The 25897-nt window shown below is 40.1% G+C and overlaps 1 protein-coding gene across 1 annotated transcript; it reads left to right on the top strand.

Moving 5' to 3' along the window:
• The first annotated feature begins 6649 nt into the window (after window positions 1–6649).
• On the top strand, window positions 6650–16060 carry LOC146657284 (arrestin domain-containing protein 3-like). The gene is made up of 6 exons (XM_085425265.1): window positions 6650–7024; window positions 11302–11359; window positions 12300–12447; window positions 13080–13176; window positions 13713–13969; window positions 14186–16060. The coding sequence occupies exons 1-6, from the start codon at window positions 6769–6771 to the stop codon at window positions 14795–14797; spliced, it is 1428 nt and encodes a 475-aa protein (XP_085281391.1). The 5' UTR covers window positions 6650–6768; the 3' UTR covers window positions 14798–16060.
• Window positions 16061–25897: the final 9837 nt, after the last annotated feature.

The raw sequence follows: 25897 nt of genomic DNA on the forward strand, positions 1-25897 counted from the left end.
GCTGGAGTGTTCACGCACATCTTCAACCTTTCCCTCTCTCTGTCTGTAGTCCCAGCCTGCTTCAAAATGGCCACCATCGTCCCTGTACCCAAATCCTCCACCATCTCCTCATTGAACGACTGGCGACCTGTAGCCCTGACCCCCATCGTAAGCAAATGCTTCGAGAAGCTGGTCAGGGACTTCATCTGCTCTGCACTACCCGACTCACTGGACCCTCTACAGTTTGCATACCGCCACAACAGGTCCACTGATGATGCCATAGCCCTGACACTACACACTGCCCTGTCACACCTGGAGAAGAGAGACACGTATGTGAGGATGCTGTTTGTAGATTACAGCTCAGCATTCAATACCATCGTTCCCTCGAAGCTGGACAGGAAACTGCAGGATCTAGGACTGAACAGCTCCCTCTGCAGCTGGATCCTTAGCTTCCTGTCTGACAGACGCCAGGTGGTCAGACTGGGCAGCATCACCTCATCCCCCATCACACTGAACACTGGTGCTCCACAGGGGTGTGTACTGAGCCCTCTCCTGTACTCACTCTACACCTACGACTGCACAGCCACTAACAGCTCCAACATCATTGTGAAGTTTGCGGACGACACTACAGTGGTGGGTCTTATCACCAATGGTGATGAGACGGCTTACAGGGAGGAGGTCAGCGCCCTGACCCACTGGTGTCAAGACAACCATCTCACCCTCAACGTCGCAAAGACAAAGGAGTTGATAGTGGACTTCCGGAGGTGCAGAGAATTACACACCCCCATCACCATCAACGGCGCTGCTGTGGAGAGAGTGAGCAGCTTCCGGTTCCTTGGAGTACATCTGGCTGAGGATCTTACGTGGTCAGTACACACAAACAAAACAGTGAAGAAGGCGCAGCAGTGCCTCTTCTTTCTCAGGAGACTGAAAAGATTCGGCATGAGCCCCCGCATCCTCAGGACCTTCTATCACTGTGCCATTGAGAGCATCCTCACTGGATGCATCACCACCTGGTATGGCAACAGCACCGCCTACAACTGCAAAACTCTCCAGCGAGTAGTGCGGTGCTCTGAACGGATAATTGGAGGTGAGCTTCCCTCCCTCCAAGACATCTACAGGAAGCAGTGCCTGAGGAAAGCGGGGAGGATCATCAAGGACTCCAGTCACCCCAGCCATAAACTGTTCAGACTGCTTCCATCAGGAAGGAGGTTCTGCAGCATCCGGTCCCATACCAGCAGACTGAGAGACAGCTTTTTCCATCAGGCCATCAGACTGCTGAACACGTCATAGACACCTCAGCTTCACTACTGGAACTTCAACATTATGCACTCCACACTGTATATAAATGCCACTTGTTTTGCACATATTCAACTCTGTATATTTTATATATTTTATTATTATTATTATTTTTTTTTTTTTTTACTATTTAATTTGTAAAAATGTGTATACACACACACACACACACACACACACGTAGGAAAATATTTAGTATACACATCCAGAAATGCATACACTATTATATATTGTACATATATTTATTAGTTTCAGGTTGGCCATTCTTGTATTTTGCTCGTTTGTGTTGTTGTGTTTGCACATCTCTGTTGCTTGTGGGGCTCGCACACAAGAATTTCACTCGCATGTGCTGTGCCAGTGTGCCTGCACATGTGATGTGACAATAAAAGTGATTTGATTTGATTTGATTTGATTTGAGTTTTCCTCGCACACAAGTGGACACACTGGCACATTACTGGAAATATTAAGCACAATGAGCACAATCCATATTAGGTAGACTTTGTACTAGGATGTGCATCAGACGTTTGCCTTCTATTCTCTTCTGTCAGGAAAGTGACATAAAAAGAATACTCTGACACACTTGTTTTTGCAATAATGATGCTCCTGTTTTGTTTATAATAACAGATTTTTGTTGTGCTTTTCTAAAATTTGTCCAACTTCAACCTGCGGAAAGTTTAGTCTGCTTGTTTGTTTTTCAGTTTTTTTGCTTTGTTTGTTTCAGTGGAATTATTATGAGTTAGGTGTATGATATGAGTTGGGTTAAAGTAAACGCAATATAACCAGTTGTCAGAATGTATGCCAGCGTCAGAGGATGAGCTAGCTTGTCTCCATCCTGGCAAAGAGAAAGGTTCACATGAGCATCAGTAACCTTTATTTATCTAGCGTCAAGCTGTAGCTGAGAAAGTACTTCTATTTGCTACATTCAATATATATTGTTCTGCCTGTCACAAGATAAACAGTGCTAACGTCTTAGCTTCATTGCCACAGTAATGTGCTACTGCTAGCTATAGTTGACATTAAGTGAACCATTTAGCTTTAACCAACATAAACTTGACATTTCTGTGTTCAGCAGGGAATGTCAATATGCTACGTTGAAAGAACGCACTTACCTAGTTGTTTTTGTTTTGTTTTTTTAAGTTCCAGTTCGATGTTTCCCTTCTTAGCATTTTGGTGACTCAGATTCCCATCATCCCACATTCCAAGAGAGGTTCTGAGCATGTCCATTGTTAGTCCGATTAATCGTAATCTGACCAGTTTAGTTTAGTTTTTGTTTTGTTTGTTTTTTTACATCAGATTTGATTTTTTTTTTTAAATTAATATTATTATTTTACTTCACATTTCCAAATGAATTTGTAAATTAGGGTTAAAACAGTTCACTTTTTCTCCAGAAGCATTTGTCTGTCATTTATGCCATATACGATATACAATAATTCTGTAAAACTCTGTAAAAACCTATTTTTTTATGCTGAATATATTGCTTTTTTTTTTTTTTTTTTGCTATTAATGTAATTTGTTAGCATTTAGGGAATTAAGGAACAGGCTGCTTGCATTGTAGATATAACCTTTATAGAAAGTGGCTGTGTGAAAAGGGTAAGTGCAGAAATTTGGATGCTTGAATTTACCTTGAGTCACTGAGTAGATAGCCTATTTTGCTGTCCCTGGGGATAACATAAAACGTGGTTACTATTACAGTTATATATGAAGGCAATTTACTCAGTGTACAAGAATATAACAAATATCAATTTGGGACTTATATCATTTATATAATGCAGATTTTGCAGTGGGAATGGGTATAGTGAATACACAAATTGCACTAAGGAACAGTCGTCTCCCCCTCCCCCCACCCACCAAAAAAAAAAAAAAACTTTCTTGATGATATCATTTATATGATATAAATGATAAATGATGTGGTTCTTATTCTTTTTCTGCTGCTCCCTTTAGGGGTTGTCACGGCAGATCATCTCCCCCTGTCACATACTCTGCCTAGCATCCTTCTCTGTTACGTCAGCCTTCTACATATCCTCCGTTAAAACATCCGTGAATCTTCCCCATGGTCTTCTGCCCGGCAGCTCCATATTCAACTTTTCTTGACCAGTATAACCACTGTTCCTCCCCTCCACATGTCCATGCCCTACCAGTGACGCCTCTCTAACTTTGAATCAAAATGCTCAACCTGAACTGTCTCTCTGATTAACTCATTTGTAATCTTGTCTTTCGTGGTCACTCCCAATGAAAATCTTAATATTTTCAATTCTGCCAACTCTGCCTTGGCCTCCTGTTTTTCTGTGAGTACTACCGTCTCCAAAACACATATTATGGCAGGTCTTGCTACCAATTTGTAAATCTTCCCTATTGTTTTGTGCTATTCTTATTTTGCAAATCACTAGCGAGAATAGTCTCCACCCACTAAACCCTGCCTCCATTCTCTTGTTCTTTTGCTTATTTAAAGGTATTTAAACTCACCTGCCTTCACTACCTCTGCTTCTTGCAGCTTTACTGTTACACCCATCTCACTCTCATTCACACACATGTATTTTGGCTTCTACTGACTTTCATTTGGCTTCTCCCCAGAGCATACCTCCACCCCTCCAGGTTCTCTTCCGCCTGCTCCTTATTCTCACTGCTGATCACAATCTCTTCTGTAAAGATAAGGCTAACCTCATCTGTTAACCTGTCCATCACCATTGCAAACAAAAAGGGGTTTAGAGCAGAAGCATGATGTAATCCCACCCCACATCCTGAACCCATTGGTCACACCTACTGCACACCTCACCACTTTCCTGCTGTCCTCATACATGTCCTGTACCACCCTCATATTCCTTTCTGCCATGTCTGACTTTCTAATGCAGTAGTTGTATGTTTTCTCTAGATCTACAAACACACTGAGCATTTCCTTCCTTTAATTTCCCTTGGGATTAATAAAATATTCTGATTCAGATTCTGAAGTATTCTTGCTCTATTTCCTCTGTCCACCAGATATACCAGAATACCATCTGATGCTGCCTAGCTACATTGTCCCCTGACACAAACTTGCAGCCTCTTATCTATTTCGGATTGCATCTTCTGGAATAAGATATAGTCCACCTCTATGCATCTTCCTCTACTCTTACACATCACCCTATGTTTCTCCTTCTTCTTAAAGCATGAATTTACCACAGCCATTTCCATACAATACCTAGGGAATGCACACTGACAACATTCAACATCATGCCTTCGATTTCCAACATCAAACTTATGATCAACACTTCACACCGACAACACTATTCACATGGTCTTCCAAGATTACCTCTACTCCCTTTTCTCTTTCTCCCTCACATATTTTCTCAATCACCTCTTCCTTTGTCTTTGGCCAACACAGTTTCTAATAACACCCTGTTGGCAAACAGCACCAGAGGTGGTTGTTAACCCCAACCAATTTGGTATGGAAATCTCATCCTTTATGAGCTACATGTTTCATTTGGCTAAGATTTTACATTGCATGCCTTTTCTGACGCAATCATCCCCATTTATCTCTGCTGACCACCCAGGTCCCTAATGGTGGGTGAGGCCCTGTCAAGCCTGGAATTAAACATTTGTTCTAGTTTACAACTTTTTAAAATTCCAAGTAATTAAAGTCTAAATTAAATTGTCTGAAGCATTGGTTGGGTGATTTAAGTTTGATTCTAAAAAATACTGGAGGCTCTTTCATGACAGTGGATTAGTCCACCACATACTTGGACTTCGCATCACAGCTAATTTATTCCATCCACTTGACTGCTCATGTGCACTGTGAGTTGTGTCTTTCCCCATTAAAGCTATTTCAGGGTATTAAAATAAAGAAGAGAAAGCAAGGAGACAGAAAGAAAGCAAACTGAGGGAAGTCAGATATTAACAAATGTCTTCCAAAGAGAAAGAAAGTGGTGAACACCACACAACTAACAGGTTAAGATTGAATTAGCTAAGAGGAGTTGTTAATGACAGTGAGTCAATGTAATATGTGACACTGTATCTATTAAAATGTTCTAGCACAACAACAAAAAGGCAGATAATGGAGTAACAGTAGGTCCATCTCCAAATGATATGACCTCATGTTGTGGCAACTAAAAGTTATTCCAAGCAATCATTTGTATCAATAGAAGTTCCAATAGATAGCTTAGCAACACTAACAGCAAGTACCATTAAAGACCAGTGGTTTTTAGCTGGTGTGCCATGAGGTCAGCAAGCCATTTTGGTGAACGTAGTGCAGGCAGTGAACCCAGGCTGATAAAATTTATTTTTAGAATATCACAATGGCACTGTTCCTTAATTTAAAAAAATAAATAATTTTAGTTTGTTGGTAGTTATTTTTTATGGCAATTCATGTGTTCATTACTGTCAGGCAGCTTACTAACATGAACAGTCAGCGATGTTGAGTCAGTGTACAGTCAGTGATTACTTAATTATTCAGTGCCCACGAGACCATTAGACTACTGTATAACTTTTGTATTTGTATTAACATTAAAAGAACACTTACAGAGAATGGCTATAGCAGACCATAAACCTAGTTTAAAGCAATGCATTTTAATATACTGCTATTAGGTGTACTCAGCCAAGGTACTATTATTATAGTGTTATAGTGTCATAGACACAAATACGTTTTAAGAATTATCAAAACAGAAATCAAGACAATGAAACTATTTACAGTTATTATGCTGTGTATTAGGCTGTCCGCTGTTTAAGAAGCTAACATCAAACCTGTATGCTTCATTCTAGCAGAGGGTCTGTCTATGTTGCAGGTAGTGAGCAAGAAGACAAGAAAGAAGATGACAGAAAAAAGAGAGGAAAATGAAGGTTTCCCTGAGCCCGGTGGAAAGAATGACAATAGAGAAAATGGTATTAGAAAACAGCTTTTAAAAAAATAAGATTGCATTTTAAGTTTGTTTTCATTTTTTTTAATATCACGGAAATAAAACCTAATTAAAATTTGCAAAAAATCATACAATCTTGAAATTGATATGCAAAGCAACACTCATGTAACTATAAAGTAATTGTGGACACGATGGTGAAATAAAAGTTGAACTGTGAAACTTTTCAGACTTATTGAAAATCATTTGTTTTCAATTAAATGTGGTATATGAAAAGCTGCTGTTTTATTAGTAACATTACTGGCTACCCTAATGACCACTACTGATCGCTACTGACAGTTGTTGAAGGATTCCTGAGAAAGTGCGTGTGTGCTAGAGTACCCTGTCAGCGGACCTGTATTTATGAATGAAACTAATGCGCTTTAAAAACAGGGAACAGGGAATCTTCCTCACAATCCAGCTTCCTGTGACCACTCTCTCCGTTCTACAGCGGATGGCAGTAGAGGTCTTCCAGCAGTAACGACCCTCCTGGGCGTGGTCTTCTGCTCACCACAGTTTACGACAAACGCCATAGTGTCTCGGCCAAGGAGTAGCGTGTAGTGGAAACGTTTGTTAAGTAGTAACAGTCTTTTATTTTTTCGTATTATTGTGCCTGAACCGCTTTGCTACGATGCCTTCAGTTGAAAGCTTTACTGTCGCATATGACGCAGTGAATGAATTCGTGACTTTTTCGGAGGGAGACACTATAACAGGGACTGTAACTCTGGCCTTATCCAAGGAAACCTCAGTTCAAAGCCTGTTTATCAAGGCGAAAGGGGACGCTAACGTCCGGTGGTCTCAGAAGAGCGGTGACCATACTCATACGTACTCTGCGCACACAAGATATTTCAAACTAAAGGAATTTTTAATCCCAGAGAGCGCCAGCGGTATGTAACACACTTTACAGTCTTCTTGTAAATGTTTGTTTTTGCAATGTATTGTAAATGTATTTGCAAAAAAAACAAAACAAAAACCCGACAACGAAACAACAACAAAGAATTAAAGGTATTCAATTAATCTTTAGTGTTGCAAATGTAGAAGGAGCTATCAATTTTTGGCAAAGTAATTAGGCAATTACTTTTACACAGCGCACAAAAACACTGTGACGTCAGACACATTCACACTCACTTTTTTCATCTGCGTAAATAAATCACATGGCTGATGATATGTGCCATGGTGATCCATAAATATGATCACAAGTTTATTTAATTATTTTCAACCCAACAAAACTAATAACAAAAACATGATGCTGATGCTATGAACACTCTACACACATGAGTCAAGATGCAGAAAAACTGCTCACGGAAACGCTGCACACTCCAGTTATCATAGTTATCATAGTTTTCGTTTCCCTCTCTTTTATGAGTTCTCAGACAGATAATGTGTAGCTTGCTCATCAGCTCAGAAGAGACCACAACCTAACATCTAACATTGTTTTCTGAAAACTTCCCCAGACAGTGGCAAAGACTTGCACTTTCATATTCAATTCAGCTTCTCCATCAAGTAGTTTTAGCCGTTTCATACAGGGTTCAGCATATTAGTTTTCACAGGCGTGCTCTATATCTCAACAATGGCTCATATTAGGATGACAGTTTTACCAAACAGGTCAAGTGCCTCTATGCATGTCATTAGTTTAAATATTTACCTATTTTACTTAATCTCATATGTCATTGTACTGAATTTGAGCAACCCTAAGCTTAATGCAGATTACTTTTAACAATTATCCACCTCAATTAAATCTATGGTCTGGAGCACAGGCTGTTGTCGAACAGGGCAAGCTAAAGAATAAACATTTTGTGTCAGCAAGGGGTAGGGGAAAGCCATTCACCAGAGCATATCTTAAGTGCTGCTGATGTGGGCTGGCGTCCTCCACACGCTCTTCAAGGCTGGTGTGTTTTCTGAAAACTTCTAACACTTGAATCTCTTCCATTTATAAGCCTGCGATTAACCGCACGGCTCAGGTCCGCGTGAAACCCGCGCAAGCAAAGCTGATTACACAGCAAGCAAGACACGAAGTAGGCAAAGTTCTTCATGTTTCTCGTGCACGGGAGAGAACCGGACAAACGCCGTTCCTTCGCTTGACCCCAGTTGCTCTCGTCCGCTCCCCCGTAACACTGCTCTTTTATTGAGGTTACATGAATATGCATAGGTTCATTAACATATGACGTCTACATACACACAAAGAGTACCTTGCCTGTGTGTGTGTGTGTGTGTGTGTGTGTGTGTGTGTGTGTGTGTGTGGGGGGGGGGGGGGGGGGGGGGGTCAGAGTGTGACCCCATAAATGACTTCCCTAAACCTGCTGGTCTGGAAGTCCAACAGTTCATCTAAACAAAAGGCACTTAGACTAAAACCTACCATAAAACAATAAGAGAAGGTACGACCTCTCCCATGCTCCCAGAGTGCTCTCTAATGCACACAAAGTTTGCAGACTATTAAGGATCAAACCTCTACCAATCTACAACTAATTATAAAACTCTAAGCATATATAAGTAGATATTTCTAAGCATAAATGACAATCAACAATACAAAACCTAACACTATTTATCGAGGTAAAAAGTCTCATTGACATTAAAGAATCAGAATCAGAAACTTTATTGTCATTGTCATGAGAACAACGAAATTAAGAATGGTCCCCGATCATTGCATCATCCCTAGCAATATCAAAATATAAATAAAACAATAAAATTCAATAAATAAAATAGATAGAATACTTAAAATACTAATAAGATATAACAGTAAAACATTCACATACATTCCCACACACATGCTTCAGACCGTGCATAGATTAACACAAGAGTGGCGTGATGGACATTTTTTTGTAGTATTCAGATGTGTTATTGCAGTTGGATAACAGCTGTGTTTGAGTCTATTAGTCCTTGCTCTGATTGCCCTGTACCGTCTGCCTGAGGGCAACAGTTCGAACAGGGAGTGGCCAGGATGTGAGGTGTCTTTTATGATGTTTTGGGCCTTTTTAAAACAGTGGGCGTTGTGTAGAACTTCCAGTGTGGGGAGAGGGCAGCCAGTGATCTTTTGGGCGGTGTTAATGATCCCTTGGAGTGCTTTCCTCTGAGCCCCTGTGCAGCTAGTGTACCAGATGCATAATGCAGTAAGTTAGAACACTCTCAATGGTGGCTCTGTAGAAGGACACCAGCAGTCTCTGTGTGATGTTATTCCTCCTGAGAATTCTCAGGAAGTACAGTCTCTGTTGGGCCTTTGTCAGCAGCTCGGAGGTGTTCACACTCCAGGAAAGGTTCTCCTCTATATTGACTCCCAGGAAGCGGAAGCTTGCCACCCTTTCTACACAGTCCCCATTTATGAATAGTGGTTGGATCTCTGCCTTTTTCCTTCTGAAGTCTATTATGAGTTCTTTGGTTTTTGAAGTGTTGAGGAGGAGGTTATTGGCCTTACACCATGACGTCAGCTGCTCCACCTCGTCTCTGTACGTAGACTCGTCTCCCTTGGAAATGAGCCCCACCACTGTGGTGTCATCTGCAAATTTCACAAAGATGTTGCTGTGGTGGCGAGGAGTGCAGTCGTGTGTGTAGAGAGAGTAGAGCAGTGGACTGAGCACACAGCCCTGGGGTGAGCCAGTGCTGAGGCTCAGGGCTGAGGATGTGTGATGGCCAACTCTGACTCTCTGTCTACGGCCCGAGAGGAAGCTATTGATCCACATGCAGGTGCTGTATGGAAGCCCCAGGTCTTGTAGCTTGGCCACCAGTTTGTGTGGAAGGATGGTGTTAAAAGCTGAGCAGTAATCCACGAAGAGCATCCGCACATAGCTACCATGCTCTTCCAGGTGAGTTAATGCAGCATGGAGTGCTGTGGCTACAGCGTCTTCCGTGGATCGGTTTGCTCTGTAGGCAAACTGGTGTGGATCCAGGCTGCGGGGCAGGGCTGCTGTGATGTGTCTGCGGACCAGCTTCTCAAAGCATTTCATTACCACTGGGGTGAGTGCCACCGGTCTGTAGTCATTCAGGCCGGTGATGTGGGGCTTCTTAGGCAAGGGGACTATGGTGGAGGACTTCAGGCAGAGTGGGACAGTCGCCTGTGCGAGGGATTTGTTGAAAATCCTGGTGAAGATCCCAGCCAGCTGTCCTGCACAATCCCTCAATATTCGACCTGGCACACCATCAGGACCCGCCGCCTTCCTCGGGTTAACAGCCAAGATGTATTTTTAACATAGTTAACTTGTATTTATTGGCATTTATTAGTCTTTATTAGTATTCATAGTATATTTGGTGTATATTTGGTGTGTTCTTGGATACTGCTGGATTTTGAGAAATTTCCCCTGGCGATGAATGTATTTTTTTTTCTTTCTCTTCTTTGCAAAAAAATATAACATTTCAAAGACACGTTTCTCAAACAGAATACACGTGAATGGGAAACAAAACATGTTATATTAAATACTTTTATATTTAATTGTTAGTGTTGAAGTTCTAATTTATAATTTAATAAATGTAATAATAATAATGTGTGTTCTGTGAAGAAAGTTCAAGTGACTCAAAAGAAATGGGTTGATTATACTTTAGAAAAAACAGTAAGTACAATAATGCACATGTAAAAAATCTGTGCTTTCCTTATTTTCTATATAAATCCTGTTAACTACAGTCTATTTATCAATATATTACACGTTTAAAAAAAAATCACACACACACACACACACACACACACACACACACACACACACACACACACACACACACACACACACACAGGACACCTGTTCTTAAGCATACCTTTCTTTTGTACTTTGGGGACAAACCTACTATCAACTTAACACTTAAACATTCATCTGTTTTTTTTGCTTGTTTTTATTTTACATAATTTTGTGTATATTTAACATTTTGAAATATAATTTCGATACAGAAACATGAGCGTTTAAGCATGTTAGTTGGTCAAACTGGAGTCATAGACTGTATTAGAAGCCCAATATAGAATCTTTATTTACAATCAGCAGCTACAAAAAGCATCTAATTTCTCCTTTTTTTGTCTCTTTATTCGTGGTTAAAGCAGACTGCAAAGTGTCTAAGTAAATTACAGGAGTCACAGGAATGTAGAGGACAAAACTTGTAATACTAAAGTGCAGTAGAAAAGTATTGAATAGTAATCGTTATGTACCTGTATTTGAAAATTTTACAATACTTCATTTTCCTTCATTTTCAGAAACGGTTTTGCCCCAAGGGATTCATGTCTACAGATTCAGTTTCCAAATACCACCAGGGTAAGTACAGTTAGTCAGCTGACCAAAACAATGGTTTGAATTTACACTTTAACAGTGATTCGAACAAACACAAAAAGTGGATCAATAAAATAGCAGCAACTCAGGGCATTTAGGCATGTAGATATGGTTAAGACGATGTGTTGAAGTTTGAACTTAGTGTCAGAATGGCGAAGAAAGATGAGTTAAGTGAATTTAAATGTGGCATCTTTGTTTGTCCCAGAGTATTTTTTCAGTATCTACTGAGTTTTTCTTACACAACATCTCTAGGGTTTACAGCGTAAATATCCAGTTAGCAGCTGTTGTCTAAGTGAAAATTGCTCATGTCAAGTCAGAAGAGAATGAAAAGGCTGCTTTGAGCTGATATGAAAAGTAACTCAAAAATCACTCATTACAACAAGCGTATAAGTAGAATATCTGAATGTACAGCACGTTGAACTTTGAAGTAGATGGGCTACAGCAGCAGAAACCACACCTATCAACTGAGAATTCATCCTTCTTTAGCAACATTTCATGCTGCTGCTGCTGGTGTAATGGCTTGAGGGATATTTTCTTGGCACACTTTGGAACCCTTAGCTTGAGCTGACAATCATTAGAGGCTACTTGAGTATTGTGGCTGGCCATATCCATCCGTTTATAACCACATTGCTGTTTCCAGCTTTGTGAGATACCATGTCACAAAGCTCATATCGTCTCAACCTGGTTTCTTGAACATTATGAGTTCACTATAGCATAATGGACCAAAATCTCCAAGGAATAATCCCAGCATGTTGTTGAATCTGTGCCACAAAGAACTGAGGCAGTTCTGAAAACAAAAGGGGTTCAAACCATCACAAGTAAGGTGTACTTCATAACTTGACTGCTGAATGTGTACATGCGTTGGAAACATGATGTTATTTCACTTGACATTGCATAACTTAAAGTCTGCTGTTTCCCTACACAGAAGCATGCCTTCATTCTTCAGAGGGACTCATGGAAAAATTGTCTACAAGCTAGAAGCAAAACTGTTAAGGAGCTGGAGGATGAACAGTACAGCAGAGAAGGAGATCAAATTTGTCTCCAAATGTGTTCCAAACCTTCATTCTCTGATGGTGTGTACAGTACTTAAAAATACATTCAGCCATCTTTGATATGTTGTGTATTCTCCCGCTACGTGGTATGCACTCAGTGCCAACCGTCCTTCTTGTACACGTAGCACTTCTTGGGGGGTTCATATACGAGAAAAACAATGGTTGTTTCAAATAATGGCCATTATTGGCCAGATAATTCTACTTTCATTTGTTCAAGGTAGGCGATACAGCTCTGAGAACTATCCACGAACACACTGTAATGGAGGTGAAATGTTTCCCAGCAGAAATGTTAACAATCCAAAAGACTCAGCTCTAATTATTAACAGTAATGACCGGTGCATTCCGTTTAAAGTGTTACCTGGTTGATCCAGCTCCATCAGTTAAAGCAGTGACAGGTGAAACGAATAGAATTGATAATCTTGTCATAATGCAGTGCTGCTATCCTTGTAATACACACCAACGTACCATAACCATGCTAAAGACCCAGCATATGCCTTCAGCAAGGCAATCCCGATAGCAGTGGTCTCCCCACAGCAGGATAATATGCCCTGCCCCACAAGAAAGAGGTTTATACCCAGGCCCCCAAAACACCAACTGTCTTCTGCTTTCTGCCAGGCCTCTTAGGACTGTTTTGCTTGTTTATTCCACTGTAGTCACCGCAAGTTGGTTCAACGAACAAAAAGATGGGTTTTTTCTCAAAAGGACACGTACACATGGATGTAACTGTGGACAGGATCGGTTACGCAGCAGGTATTAAAATTTCTTTTCAAATGTTGTAGGTCTCAATTCGTTTTATACTCTTTTCTCATTATACCAAAAAATATTTTTGTGTGGTTGAACATAGGCAGAGTTCAATAAATTAGCTAATAATGGAGGATGCAAAAAGACTATTGAGATCATAGTTGACAAACTTTTCATTCCCATAATGTAGAAACTATCCAATTTATTGGCATCTTGTAAGTAAAGAGATATTAATATGTTATCTGCTTTATTTAATGTATTTTGTCCATTCCAGTGCCCCAAAGGCCAACTTGATCATTTGGCATCCAGGGAAACCTATTTGCCACAGTGTTAATACAACTGCAAGTTAAGCCTGTACTCTTAAGAAATAAGAAATCTAGGGATGTTGCCTACCTTGCACTTTCAGAAATTCATTTCCAATAGTTTGACTTTAAGTAATAGGTGTTGTGACTTTCTGGTGTATATTAGACAATGGCACTTTAGTCAACTGAAAAATGTAAAGACAATTGTATTTAAAATCTTCTTCTTTTTTTTTTTTTTTACAGGTGAAACAATAGTGGTTCTTGCTAAAGTTGACAATTCTTCATCCAGTGACATGACACCGAAATTTAGCTTAATACAGAAAGTCGTGTACCATGCCAATGGCAGAACCAAACATGAGAATACAGTTTGTCATAAAGTTGCTGACAACTGTATTAAACCAAAAACACGGAAGGAGCTCAGATGTGAAATAAAGATTCCTAGTGATTACATGCTGACAATCCAGAACTGTGATATTATCTCAGTGGAATACTGTTTAAAGGTATGTAGTACTGTATCCTAAAGCAAAACTTGAATTTTTGTGGGAACCGATATTATGATTTATGCATGACAGAGCCATTTGTAATTAACTGTGTGAACAGCAATGAATATCATTGAGGAAGTGGCGTTCAGATGTTCTCTTGTTGCTTTTCCAGTGTAAAAATAAAAGCATCATGTACTAATGAGACAGATTTACATATATTTTTCTTTCTCCTAGGTATATCTGGACATCAGCTTTGCTTTTGATCCAGAGATTCTGTGCCCAGTGGTCATTTTACCTCCTGGCTTGGCTCCTGGCTGTCTGAGTAATATAAATGTAGGTCCCTATCCAACAGGTGCTATTGGGGGTCCAAGCAACAGTGACTTCCCTCCCCCCACAATGCCCATGGGCCTTCAATCTATGTCTCCACATTCAGGCAGTTATGGATATCCAGGAGTCCAAAGCTATTCAGCACCACCACCACCTATATACCCAAATAACCCTGCTGTATATGGTGGACCAGCGGGTGTGCAAACTTCTCAGCCAACACACATGTTTGGAAGCTACAATAACCCAGTGCCACAGGTGCCTTCGCCATATGGAACTCCATTTTCATCTTCATTATCTTCTGTCCTGCACCCGCCACCACCCCCAACACCACCCCAACAATTTCACCAACCCCCATCTGCCCTTGAGAGCCAGCCATCTCCTTCTATTCAATCTCCAGTACCTCCTGCGTACAACATGCTGCCTTCTGCACCAGTGATGAATGTAGACTTCCTGTCTCAGTCAGATGGAGCTCCTCCATCATACTCACTCCTTTTCCCAGACAAATCTGATGCAAAATAACTGACTAAATGCTAAATGGTCAATTAGTGAGTTATTTAGTTATAAACTAAACCTGTGTAGGTACAGATTTGACATTAGACCACCCCTATTATGTCTTGAACAATTTTTTATTAAAATGAAATTGTTAATGTATGCAGTATTTATCATTTAGTCACCTATATACTGGACTTTATATACTGGGCATAAATAAGACTTTTGCACTGCATGTGATTTAATGAGCAGGTCAGGTCGCTCATTAACTTTGTACAGCTACTTATGCCTTAATTATCATGGTGCACTGTATTTTGCATTGTTCAAAGTGCCCTTTTCAGTATTAATATCTACCTCACTGCTCTATTTAGTAGGGGTGGGGGAAAAAATCGATACTGTGTAGTATCGTGATATTTTGTTTGCTAATAATGTATCGATACAGGGACAGCAGAAATCGATATTTTGTTACAAAAAAGTTTTTGTGGACTGGACTGACTTCAGAGCATGTTGATCCTTTTTCTGAGCAAGAATCCTGACATTCCTTCACTGTCCAAATGTGTTTAACTTTTTTTTTTGACAGCAATAAACATGACAGTTTACTGATTTTAATGTAAGACATGTTTTATTTTAATTAAGTTTAAAACTTTTTTTATTTAATGTAAAATTATATTTTGTTTTAATTTACTTTCAAATTCTTCAGTTGCTGAATGGGCTGCATAGTTTTCATAAATTACATAGTTTAGAATAGTTATAATTGTACCAGATGGTTGCATTCAGTTAAGTTGGACTAGACTGTAATACAAACCGTTCAGTTTGTCAACAATAAAACTGACTGAAATGAGAGAAGAACTGAGTGCGAGACTTTGATATTAGATAAATGAATATTGATAAAGTTTACCTTTATGTACAGAATCTGAATATCGCAAAATATTTTAAAAAAATTGCAATAATATCGTATCGTGGGATGTATGGTGATTCCCACCTCTACTATTTAGAGGAATATTATAACAAAATTGCCAACACTGCATCAGGCTTTTTAGATATATGTATTTTATATATATATATATATATGAGACATATTTATTTCCTCTATACTTTAGTGTGTTGAGTTTATCTCAGTTCAATGCAATTTTACCTATGTAGCGTCAAATCACAACAACAGTCAAAGCGTTTAATATTTTTCCTACCTCTGTTATAAATATTTATTATTATAAAATGTTACAATATTATTTTTTTGCAAACTGCCAGTTTTTTCTCTGAGTTGTAGAGCTGAATAAAGTTATGTGAAGTTTATTTTTTGAATGTTTGTGAATAGTAGTAATTAGTTAATTTTTTTTATATGGTAGAGCATGTCCACAATAGTCAAACTGATAGTAAGTAATCTCATTCATCTGATTTTTTCAATCTTATCAGGCAACTCTCTTTAACAGTGTGAAATCTTGTTCTAGTCTAATACCCTTGGCCGTCAAACAATTTTGAAGACAGATTTACTCTGAATACCAAACCAAAATTGCGCAAGTCCTTCCTGCTGTGCAATAGCTGAGGTGATTTGCTTAAAGCAATGTTGTAAAAATGTTGCAACTGTTTTACATGGGTTAGGCAGTTGGATATGTTTTCTTCTTTCTTTTTTAAACCTCATGCTTTAGGCAAAGGCAGACAATCATTTGTAAATTCAGCTGGCTGGCATCAAAGAAAGCAGTCCATTTGACCAACAATCTAGCATGTCTCCAATACAGGACTTCAGTCTCACTTATGAATCGGTCAGCAATGATGACATTTTTCCTGGAGGAGACACTATCGTAGGCACAGCTACTTAAAGAAAAAAAAATTCTGACCAATACATAAATAAACTGAAATAACTGATAATAAACTGAAAAGACAAAAGACAATGGACTTCATTCACGACTAGTTCACACATAAACTCTGTGGATGAATGTTTCACAGAGAAATCTGTGATTCATTGGGACTTTCTTATCTGAATTTATCTGTAATAATAATAATAATGGATTGGATTTATATAGCGCTTTTCAAGGCACCCAAAGCGCTTTTACAATGCCACTATTCATTCACTCTCACATTCACACACTGGTGGAGGCAAGCTACAGTTGTAGCCACAGCTGCCCTGGGGCAGACTGACAGAAGCGAGGTTGCCATATCGTGTACTCATTGAACAAATTGTTAGACCCTGTGTACAAGCAGATGATGAAGACCTGGATGTCTTATGTTAAAGTCAAGCAAGGAAAAATAGTGGTTGGAGACTGCAGTACAACCAAAATTATCCCAAATGTGTACATCAAAAGCAAGATCTTGCTGTCTCTTAAATGGTTGCTTCAAACATGGGGACCTGATCTGCAACCATTTTCAGGTCAGTGATTTAAATGAAAATGACAATAGGAAGACAGAAGGTAATGCCTGTCACATGCCTGTCTCCCAGTACTCGTGACAGGCATAAACCTACTATGGTCATATTGTTTATGAGGAAACAAATATGTGAGCTTTACTTCACAGATAACATAATTATTTTGCTTCTACTTTGTACCCTCAATATTTACGGAGTACAAAGGAGCAGTAATAAACTATTGGTCAAATTCATCATGTATTTAATAACAACTATGAAAAGTGGGGACAGTGCTTTTCAGCTGTGGTACCAAGCTCTGAAACTGTTAATCACTCCACCTCCACCTGCTCATGATTAGATAGAATTGTGGAACATCTTTGTCTAAATAATGTAGGCTAATCTGGACAGAGGTGATCTTAATCATTACTAAATTTATAGGCATACTGGTAATCTACAAAAATGCCATTATAGCTATGATAACCTATGCAACTGCGGTCTATATTGCTAATAATATCATTCACCAGCATCTTTGCACATTCACAACTGCTTTTGTTGTTATGGTGCTTAGGTTACTGCCAATACTTGTGGGAGGTACTGATGACAGAACCAGGGTGTACAAAAGAGTAACATCCCTAACGTAGCATGCAGCCATCACAGACATGCATACTTAACCTGTCACGTACAAAAATGTCATCTACATTATAAGTGTCATGATGTGTGCTGTGGCAGGCAGGATGTAGGACCCAAAAGCAGGACTCTGAGACAGAATGACAAACTAAAGGCGGCAGCTTCATTGCTGGAGAACGTATGAACATGAAATACAACTGAACTAGAAACTCAAAAACAGAAACACTACCTTACTAGAAGCACAGAGAAGAAAGAAAAAAAACAGCACAGTGAGGGTATGACACTTCAGGACTTAAAAACACAGGCAGGACAACGAGAGGATGGGGAACAGGTGGTAACACAGCTGGGACAAATTAGACCTAACGACACACACTGATGGAGGTAAAACATAATCTCTAATAGCAAGAAACTAAACAATTTAACATGAATACATGAAAATACAATAAAACCATAAACCACTCAAAGAATCTAACTATCCTTTTAACCAGTTAACACAGTCCAAAACCTAGAGATTAAAAACTAACATAAGCACACAAACACAAAAAAACTGATATAAAACAAAGAAATATTAACCAAAATCAAACAAAGCACATGAACACTTGGTCACCAGACACAGGACCATGACAAAAGGACTGGGTCTGTTTGGTACCGTGTCCATAGTCCTGTTCAGTGAGTGAAAATATATACTCCAAGGAACAAGCCCAAATGTCTGTTTACTATCAACAGAAAACTGCTAACCAGGAAGTCAATAAATAGATAGATAGATAGATAGATAGATAGATAGATAGATAGATAGATAGATAGATAGATAGATAGATAGATAGATAGATAGATAGATAGAATAATTTTATTTCGAACATACAAATATAACTGAAATAACAAGAGAAAAGAAAAACAACCACAAACGCCCAATCCCCTTTACAAACCATCCTAGACTTGTGTAAGTTAAGATGTAAATGACCACTTGATCGAAGGGCTCTGGAGGGTGTATAAAGCAGCAAAAAGTCAGACAAATAGTCTGGCCGTTTAGCACTTTATAAGTCAAAAGTAAGATTTTAAATTTAATTCTAAAACGCACTGGAAGCCAATGAAGGGAAGCAAGCACGGCAGTAATGTGTTGGTGTCTCTTCACATGAGTCAAAAGGCGGGCTGCAACATTTTGTACAAGTTGGAGCCGTGCCAAGCTGGACTGACTGACACCAACGTATAGTGAATTACAGTAATCCAGTTGAGATAAGACGGACGGACGGATTGCTCGTTCCAAGTTTTTAAAGGATAAAAATTATCTCACCTTGGATAGGAGCCGTAATTTAAAAAAGGACCACTAAACAACTGAATTAATTTGTTTTTCAAATGTAAGTTTGCTATCCAAGAAACCTCCCAGATTTTTACAAGCCCAAATCTGGGGCATTGAAATTACAGCTTGGTCCAAAAATAATTATTTTATCCTCATTGAAGGTAAGAAAATTTGAGGCCATCCAGGTTTTAACTTCGTAAAGACATTTGAATAGGGATTCCACGGGAGTGGAAGTGTTTCTATTAAACCGAAGATAAATCTGGGTGTTGTCGGCATAAGCGTGAAAGCAGATGTTATGCTTCCTAAACATTAGGCCTAGGGGTAACATATAGACTGAAAAGAGAATTGGGCCTAATACAGAACCCTGCGGGTTCCACAAGGAAAAGGAGCTGGGGAAGAAATAAAATCATCAAGACTCATGGAAAAAGTTCTGTCAGACAGGTAAAACCTAAACCATTCCAAAGGGATGCCTTTGATACCACATTGCTCCAAACGTGAGATCAGAATGCTGTGGTCAACAGTATCAAAGGCTGCAATTAAGTCTAGAAGCAGGAGCACAGCTGAGTCTCCTGAGTCGGTGATTAATAAAATATCATTAAGTACTTTTAGGAGGGCAGTTTCTGTACTGTGGTGGGTTTTGAAGCCCGGCTGGAACTTCTCGAAAATATTATGACTATTTAGAAAGGATTGTAGCTGCTCAAATACAATCCTTTCTAGAATTTTTGACAGAAACGGAAGCTTGGAAATAGGTCTGAAATTAGCAAGAACAGAGGAGTCGAGGTTTGTTTTTTTAAGTACTGGCTGCACTACAGCGTGCTTGAATCCAGTTGGTCCTATTCCAGAGCTAAGACTACTATTAAAAACAGTTAAAATGTCAGGGCCGACTACCTTAATAATCTTTTTTTAGAAAATGTGTTGGGACTTCATCTGTGGGGCAGGATGATGTCTTTATGCTATTACAAAGATCTTCCACTTGGTTAAGACATACAGGCTCAAACTGGTCAAAAGCAGTTGAGCAGGTATATGTTAATGAGACATCATACAGAGACAGGGTATATGCAGATCGAAGCATTTCTTAATTCTTATTAATAAAGAACTCCAAGAATCTATTGCAGGTTTCACCGGAGCTATCTATATGGAAGGCAGGGGAGGTATTCAAGGCCAAATCAATTGAGAAAAGAGTTATTAGAGTTGTTCTCAATATTTGCTGCTTTGTACATTGTTCCTGCAGTGCTGAAGTCAACAAAATCCTTAAATTTCAGAATTTTGAGAAAGAAAAATCTGATATTTATGCCTTTGTACATGATTTATGATTTTGGGCTCTTGGCTTTCGGCGGAGGCGGTCACGTTTTCTCTTGTCTCCTCTCCCTCCCTTATCTTCCTGCTTGACTTCCCTTGTCTTTGTCTAGTCTCCTCTAACTCTCAGAGACTCTCTCCGTCTTGTTCTCTAAAAAAATAAATGCCTAAATGTCACTGACACCCCTGACGAGAAATCTGGGCGTGGGCCTGTGGGAACATTTGCTGCCAGGTATGAGTGGCGTATCATGTCTCTGGCAGCACTCTCAATAGAGGATGTTGAAGACACCTACCTACCTATTCAGAACCATGATAACTGGATTCCTGCTGATTGGAACTGGCACAGCCCTGGCTTATCAACAAATAATGAAAAGCGGTCACAGCTGTTCAAGATCCCACAAGGCTGGTCAGCATGACTGACGATGGGTAGAGCCATGAGCACTCAGACTGTGTTTAGTGAACGTGATATGGATTAAATCACAGAGAAGCTCACGGCTCTGCAACAGGAGATCTAGAATTGGGACCAGTGACAGACATTAGAGCAACTACGGAACTGGAAAGCAGCTCTTCGCCCTACACCAAACCCAAACAATCACAATCTATCATTTGGCCTTCACTCATGAACTGGAAGCTCGAAATCCGGAGCTGGAACAAATACTCCCCAGATTACAAGACTGTGTTGACTCTCTGCCCTATCCTTCTACTTCCTCAAGGTCATCTGCATCAACTTGGGGATTGTTGACTTTCACTTAACTAGGTGAAAGGAGACCGTCTCATGAGTTGGATACAGGATACACACACACACACACACACACACACACACACACACACACACACACACACACACACACACACACACACACACACACACACGTACTCAGACACTGATATACAGTCACCCCTACAAACACTTCTGATGTACTTGTCTTTTATGTTGTGAGATGTGATGATTCATGTGCTATATGTGCTAGGGTGTTTTTTTCTGTTCTCAAACTGATCAAAGTTCTTTTTTCTCTTCTTCGTTCCTCATATTTTGTATTTCTATTGTTCTACTTCTCCAACCTGTCTTCCTCGTGTGATGTTTGTGTAATGCATGTGTGGTCAGAAGGGTAAAATGGCGCTGAAATGCCGGCAGCCTTAACCAATTTCCTTCGGGATCAACAAAGTTTTAATGGAAATTAAATGAAAACTTAATTGGAGGTTTTTCAGGTGTGCTTTGTTATTTATTTATTTAGTCAAGCATTCATTGGATATGTGATAGCTGTTTTCAAAATCTACAAATTCTCTTTTAAAACACCAAAATCAGTTTGGAGGACAGAATAATTCATCTTGCCACTGGCTTGACTGAAACCACTTTGAATACTATGTTTGGGGACATTCAATCCAAACTCAGAGGATGCTTCCTCCCACTCAATAATGCCATCCACACACTCCTTCGCTATAACATCTAAAAAGAAATAAATAAAATTGCTTTTGCTTGCACACACTGACAGTTAGATAATGGACACACTAAATGAATATATTTTCCTATTTCAATATCTTTACATCTTTATAAAAGAAAATCATTTTATGTATGTTTTTTCAAATTCCAACTGTTTCCTAGATTATTTCTTTTACCTTCCACCCAGTGTTTCCACTGGTCTCATTCTGTCTAGTCCATCAAAGAGTTGATAATAATAATAATAATAATAATAAATTTTATTTATGAGCGCCTTTCAAGTCACCCAAGGACACTTTACAATAGGATAAAACACCTAGTAAAACAATGGCAGAATAAGAACAATAAAATAAAAGCACAAGATAAAATGAACAAACAGTGGATTCACAGTGAATATGCAGATTTGAACAGATGAGTTTTGAGTTGGGATTTAAACTGGGGGAGAGAACCAATATTTCTTATTTCAGGGGGCAGAGAGTTCCACAGCCTGGGAGCAGAGCAGCTGAAAGCTCTGCTTCCCATGGTGGTGAGGCGGAAGGAAGGTACAGTAAGCTGGATAGAAGAAGAAGAACGAAGTGAACGGGCAGAACAAGTGGTGGTTAACAGGTCAGAAAGGTAAGAAGGAGCGAGGTTATGAATGGCCTTGAAGGTGAGCAGAAGAAGTTTGAAAATTATCCGGAATTTCACAGGGAGCCAGTGAAGTTCCTGAAGAACAGGGGTGATGTGCTGGTAGGAGGGGGTTCTGGTGATAATGCGAGCAGCAGAGTTCTGAACCAGTTGAAGCTTATGGAGGGATTTTTGGGGGAGACCATGCAGAAGAGAATTGCAGTAGTCAATACGGGAGGTAACAAGACTATGTACAAGAATGGACAGAGAAGGAAGCAATCTGTTAATGTTACGTAGATGGAAGTAGGCAGAACGGGTGAGATTATTGATGTGCGATTTATAGGAAAGTGAACTGTCTAGGATGACACCAAGGCTCTTAATGTCATGGCTAGACGGTCCTCACCGATCGTCTTGCCAATTTGTTGTGGTGTTTGTGTGTACTGTGTCGTGTTCTCCTCTCCATCCTGTGCATGTGTTTTTCTGCTGGAACATGTACTTCCGGAAGCCGTGGCACGGAACGGCAGTTGACCGGAGGGGAGTGTCCTGAGCTAGAATCATCGCACCTGTGCGGAATTACCTTGCCAGCGCAGACCTATTTAACAGGGCGGTTGAGTCACAACCAACGCTGGAACGTTGAACTAAACCGGGTAGCGTAGTCATGATTGGCATACCCGGTTTGTGAAGGAGAGGACATTTTCGTTATTGAGCGTGTGTTTTTTCTCATCTGCCTCCAGGGTTCAGGGATTGGAGGAGGAGCCGGCACCAGGAGTTGTTGTGGATTATTACTGCAATGTCACCGTGAGGAGAGGTCGCCGTATCACTGCACTGCCCTTTTTGGATTATAGACTCGAACTGTTAACTCACCTTTTCACTGTAAATAAATCCACTGTCATTCTGCAAGGAGTCTCGCACCTGAGTCCTTTAATCCAATTCACCATGACACTTAACCTGAGGAGAAGGGAAAACTGTGGAGTTATCGATGGTGAATGAGAAATGGTTTGCCTTCAAAAGGTTGGATTTGGTGCCAATAAGGAGGATCTCAGTTTTATCCTCATTGAGCTTTAGAAAATTAGAGGTAAACCAGGATTTTAACTCGGATAGACATTCTGTAAGGGAAGAAGGTGGGAGGGAGGAATCAGGTTTGCAAGAGAGATATAACTGGGTGTCATCAGCAAAACAGTGAAACTGAAGATCAAATTTGCGGAAGATGGTACCTAGAGGGAGGATGTATATTACAAAGAGAAGAGGGCCTAAAACTGAGCCTTGGGGTACACCAGAGGTGACGGGGAATAGATGAGAGCGGAATGATCTTAGTTGAATAAACTGGGAGCGGTCGAGGAGATATGATTGAAACCAGACGAGGGGTGTGTCAGAAATGCCGAGAGAGGAAAGTCTGCTTAGAAGGACAGAGTGGGAAATGGTGTCAAAGGCTGAGCTCAGATCTAAAAGGACAAGAATGGTGAGAAGACCAGAGTCAGCTCCGATTAGAAGATCGTTAGTGACTTTAAGTAGAGCAGTTTCGGTACTGTGACATGAGCGAAAACCAGATTGAAATCTCTCGTAGATGTTATTATTAACCAGATGTAAATGAAGTTGAGCTGCAACCACTTTTTCGAGTATCTTAGAAATGAAGGGTAGATTGGAAATCGGACGGAGGTTGTTAAAGTTGTTAGGATCTAAAGAAGGTTTTTTCAGTATAGGAGTGACTAGAGCAGTCTTCAATAAGGAGGGAACGATACCGGTGGTGAGAGAAGAGTGAATGATAGCAGAAATGAGTGGGAGTAAAGAAGAGAGGTAGGATTTCACAAGCCCCGTGGGCATGGGGTCAAGATGACATGTGGCAGGCTTTGATTTACACATGAACTCGGAAATATCAGATAAATCAGGAAGATGAAAAGTGGAAAACGGCTCAAAAAGGAGAAGAGGTTCTGGAGAGGGCGTAGACACAACATTTGATCTGAGTTGCTGGTGGATGTTATTGATTTTCGTAGTCCAGAACAGCATCAAGGAGTTGCATGTTTCAGAGGAATAGAAGTGCGGTGGTAAAGCGTTGGGGGGTTGAATTAGCTTGTTGAAAACTGAAAACAGAGTCCTTGCATTACCCTCATAAGAACTGATAATACCAGAGTAGAAGATTTGTTTGGCCTTGTTAATGGAGTCTTTATACTGAAGTGCGTGGTATTTATAGATTTCTGAATCAACAGTTGAACCAGATTTCTTATATTTACGCTCTAGCGGCCGAGCTTTGACCTTCAGAGCTCGGAGGTCAGAGGTAAACCAGGGAGCAGAGCGAGCAAAGGAAACAGAGAGGGTTTTTACAGGAGCCAGAGAATCAAGGACAGTGAGTAGACAATTATTATAATATAACAACAAATCATCAGGAGTAGAATAGAAGTCCGGAATCTGAACATTGTCCAAACTGGTAGTAAGAATGTCCATATCAATGTTCTTGATGTTGCGGAACAAGATGAGACGGGTTGGCTTGGTAGAAGAGCAGCAGAGAGTGAGGTTAAATGAAAGGAGGAAGTGGTCAGTTATGGGGATTTCAGTAGCAGAAAGATTCGAGGGAGTAAGGCACTTTTACGGTGGAACAAAGAAATTCACGGCAGTTATGTTAATAATATGCGCATCTGCTGCATCCGCTGAAAAGCTGCAGCTGTTACACACGCAGCTGCAGCTTTTCAGCGGACTGAAAAATGCGAACATGTGGACGGGTCCGTTGTGCATTGTTTACAGTGGTGCCGAAGCCCAGGATTGGGGCACCTCAGACAGTACCTTTTTTTATTGCGGCTGTCGACTTACACATGCGGCTGCAGCTTTTTGGCTACAGTCTACACACATCAACAACAACAACAGGACCCAGTTCATTATGTTTTAAGCCGGCCAGTCAAGATTGCGCTCAGGTGCGTCCGCCTCCCCCGCAGCCGTGCCACATCCCATGCCCCGCCACAGCTTTGCAGTCAACAACAGGCTCACCGCAACCACTGAATAGTATTAAACTCTCAGTAAATTATATACATTTTCATCTCTCTTCACAAGTTTCTGGACTTATTTTTTTTATAAGACTAAGATTGAACTTTATTTTTCCGTGTTTGGCAATGTTCACATTCTGTTTAACTTGTTGCTTTTTTGAAGAAGTAGTGCAGACTCATGAAGCAGTCTAGTGACAAAAGTTACAAATAGTTGTTTGAAATGAAAGTTGTTTGTTTAACTCAGGAATTCGCATGATAAGGTGGGGCCAGGTTTCACAATGAACTCACCCGAAACTCTGGCTGATTGGGACCCACACCCAGTTTCACACCTTGGCTCAGGCGATTAGAGGATCATCAGGGGGTCCTTTTGTCCCTCTGTGGGGGGCTACTCCCACTAGGTTTATATCTGGGACTCTCCACCATTTGACCTTAGAACTGAAGAAGCTTCTCGGGTGAGAGGTGAAACGCCTTCAAGTAACTTAAAGAAGTCCAGACGCTTTTCTTTGCAAGCTCCTTTGACTACGATGACCTGGATGACTGAGAACCTTCACAGACA

The sequence above is a fragment of the Rhamphochromis longiceps genome, linkage group LG12 (assembly GCF_057381845.1).
Source record: "Rhamphochromis longiceps isolate RC_006_pf linkage group LG12, R_longiceps_female_GT1.1, whole genome shotgun sequence".
Taxonomy (NCBI): domain Eukaryota; kingdom Metazoa; phylum Chordata; class Actinopteri; order Cichliformes; family Cichlidae; genus Rhamphochromis; species Rhamphochromis longiceps.